This window comes from Seriola lalandi, unplaced genomic scaffold (assembly GCF_002814215.2).
Source record: "Seriola lalandi dorsalis isolate HSWRI2012SDOR001 ecotype SW California unplaced genomic scaffold, Sedor1 jcf7180002054476, whole genome shotgun sequence".
Classification (NCBI taxonomy): Eukaryota; Metazoa; Chordata; class Actinopteri; order Carangiformes; family Carangidae; genus Seriola; species Seriola lalandi.
This window is the reverse complement of record NW_019525029.1, coordinates 1,448,270-1,451,717: the sequence shown is the minus strand read 5'-3', so window position 1 is coordinate 1,451,717 and position 3,448 is coordinate 1,448,270. Positions and strand designations below refer to the sequence as shown.

General features: G+C 43.7%; 1 protein-coding gene across 1 annotated transcript; it reads right to left on the bottom strand.

The window, feature by feature from the left end:
* Positions 1-812: 812 nt before the first annotated feature.
* LOC111659282 (ras-related protein Rab-25-like) lies at positions 813-3,125 on the bottom strand. The gene is made up of 5 exons (XM_023412166.2): positions 2,868-3,125; positions 2,107-2,302; positions 1,699-1,892; positions 1,395-1,475; positions 813-1,309 (listed from the first exon to the last, which is right to left on the bottom strand). The coding sequence occupies exons 1-5, from the start codon at positions 2,902-2,904 to the stop codon at positions 1,182-1,184; spliced, it is 636 nt and encodes a 211-aa protein (XP_023267934.1). The 5' UTR covers positions 2,905-3,125; the 3' UTR covers positions 813-1,181.
* Positions 3,126-3,448: the final 323 nt, after the last annotated feature.

The following is a 3,448-nucleotide window of genomic DNA, read 5'->3' as shown; positions in this document are numbered from 1 at the left end:
GGTAGTGTGAGATGTACTGGAGTTAATAAGGAAATGAAAGGGCGAACAAATGCACTACAGAGTCCTGATGGTTGATATTCAGCTTTCAACATCAGCACTGCCACCTAAAGGCCGACAGCAGACAGGACGCCTTAGACTCATGATAGTGCAGCAGTTTTCCCGACATTTCTTTAGTGTGAGCCTCTTAAAGATCAGGCAATTTTAAGACATATAAAAAAATGCCAAAATGGTGCATCCAGGGCTTTGAATTTCCACATCACACTTTTGTACTCATATACATGTTATATATAATATATAATGTTGGATCACGATTTGCTTTAAACTAGTTGTGATGACACCAAGTCAAGAGAAAAAGTCCCACCCTCAACGAATTAATGAGAAAACAGCCCTGCACTGTAAAACAGGGCACATACTCTGCATCATTCTGCACAGTGAAGGTCTGAGTGGAGGGAGACTTTAATATGAAGCAGTGTCGACTAGAAACTCCCCCACAGCGTGCACGACTCTGATCTGTTAGAAGTTTGATCAAAAATTAATTTTCTGTTTTCAGACAGTTTCATTTGAATAATTTTTGGAGGTCTTGGGACATAAACCACACAGTAAATCTCTAAAGTTATGCAGCAGAACTGTACTTCCCCCCCCCTCCCCAGTAATCATCTCATGACCGCTTAGATTCAGAGCACCACTGCTGTATACTGTCTGACTCTGATTTCACATCATCCCTCTCTCCTATTCCCTGATTGAGTTCAGATTATCTGTCTAATGCAGATAACATATTCATGTTTCTGGGTGGTAATTACATGCAGACAGACTATCATAAATAATTTATTCCAAGTCAATCCCAGTGCATTCCTGTATAAAAGCAATACAACTTTACAACTCCTGTTTAAAAACATGAAACGGAGAGATAAGAAAATAAACTGCATAACTATCTATAGTAGAAGCGCCAATTAGCCACCACAAGAAATACAGTGTATAAAGACACAAATATGGAATTTCTCTGAGTTATAAACTGTTATATACAGCTTTTATATATATGGAGGTTTGTACATTGACTCCTCAAGCAGGTACCTCGCTCTTCAAATCGTGTGTGACAGATGTCAGGCTTAAGCGTGAACGATATTCGACCGTGATGTTGCTTTGGCGTGGACAGAGCAGGTGTTCACGGGGGCTGTGGTCTGTTAGGAGCTGCCGCAGCAGCCTCTGCGCTCCTCTTGTGCCTCACTGGTCGGTCCGAGGGGGTTGGATATAGTAACAGCACTAATGGAGCCCCGGGTCACCTCTCTGCTGGCCACCTTCTTATGGATCGCTGGAAATAATGGAGACACATCAGTAGGTAAGTGAAAGAAAACTGAGGATGTGTGTTTTGACAAAGTTACTGAACCCCCTCTTACCAGCGAGGACTTCATGGAAAGCGACTTCGACATTGGTGGAGTCCAAAGCTGATGTTTCCATAAACATAAGACCTTTCTTGTCTGGATTGGGCCAAAGGTCAGGAGCAAACAAAGCAAAGATCAGTCAACAAAAACTGGCATTTTCAAGGAGCAAACTTTACAGTACTGAGCATTAAACATACTTTTCCTTGTCAGAGAAATTGGTAAAAGAAGGTGCAGATATGCTTTTATAAAAACTCAGTTATATAAAGGGACATCATGACTCAGCAACATTCAAAAACAGGGATAATATCTTTGAACTGACCTGCGAAGTCCTTGGCTTCCTCTGAGGGCACGGTCCTGAGGGTCTCCAGGTCTCTCTTATTTCCAACCAGCATGACCACGATGTGAGGGTCTGCATGGTCGTACAGCTCTTTCAGCCAGCGCTCTGCGCTCTCATAAGTCAAGTGCTTGCTAATGTCATAGACCAACAATGCTCCAACTGCTCCCCTGTAATACCTGAATCCACCAGGTGAGAGAGGCCAAACATACATGAGCTGGAGCTTGTATTTTCACAGTGAGCTGTTATTATTGAAAAATGTGTGATGTGGGTGAACGTCTGGAATCAGTGTTACTTAAACTGGCACGTGATTATTCTTACCTCTTTATTATGTGTATATTACTCATTTCTATATGTGTGTGTGTGTGTGTGTGTGTGTGTGTGTGTACCCACGCTGAGGTGATAGCCCTGTAGCGCTCCAGCCCGGCTGTGTCCCAGATTTGAGCTTTGATGGTGAAGTTGTCCAGCTGAATGGTCCGTGTGCTGAACTCCACACCGATGGTTGTACGACTGTCGTGACTGAACTCATTCTTGGTGAACCGAGACAGGAGGTTGCTTTTTCCGACCCCAGACTCCCCTATCAAAACCACTAAACAGGCAGGAGACAGGAGAAAGAGAAATACAGTCATTATAAGTGCTCTGTTTGAAGAGCCAGAGTTTTTATGACACATTAATGACAGAATTATAAATGCTCGCTGGTCAAAACGATAGGCTTCTGTAATGAATCAGATATGCTTCATCTGATGTAACACGTGCAGACTTTCTGTCACCCTCACCAGACTCCAGACACCATGACATCACATACACGTGGCAGATCTACCCTTTGGTTGACTTTACTTTGGAATGAATGGAATGGAAATGTATAGGCACTTTATTTTAATCAAAGAAAATAAACATACAACCCACGCTAACTGTTTCTGAGTGAGGCAGGAAATGCGAGACCATGTGTTTCTCCAACAGGTCAAAGGTCAAATGGTTTACAGCCAAATGGACAGAAAGCTATCACTTCCTTGTTTCTTTCTCATACATCGGAAATTACAGCAGGCAGCTACAGGCAGAGCTGTACCTGACAACTTAAACATCTACGGATATACAACTTTACACACTACTTTATCTCCTCCTACACAATCACAGCTCAAGTAAACACGACTCACCTTTAAAGACAAAATTGTACGAGTCATCAGACCCCATGTTGCGTTCAGTCGCCTGTTTCCCCTCAGTAAATATCCTGAAGCCACTTTCAATATTGGGTCCCAAAGTAGAGAAGAGCAAAAACAAAACAGACAGAAAAACAAATACAGCCTCACTCCTCTTTCTCTCTCTCCACACTGGAGAGAGAGTGTAAAGGTGAAAATGGAGGAGGAGAAGGGAACAGGTTCAGCTGTACCTACCCGCTTCCTTCCTTATCTGTGCATAGGGGTAGCTCCTGATTGAGGACAGACAGACAGGCAGGAGCACTGTGTCCTGCCGTTCCCTCATCAGCTGACGCCTGAGGGAGGGCTTGCCGGAGGGAGGCGAGCAGGTGGAACAGGTAGAACCACTCGCGGGTAGTCATCAGGAACAGACTCCACCCTCCTCTATGCTCTCATTTCACTCAAGTGACTCTGTTCATTTGTATGACAGTAAACCTGACCTAACAGGTGGATGAGTGTGTCGGAACATGTCACCAACTTGTCACTGTTGTCTGATGACTACAGGGATGAAGGTGGAGACCGTGATTTGACCTAATGTTCTA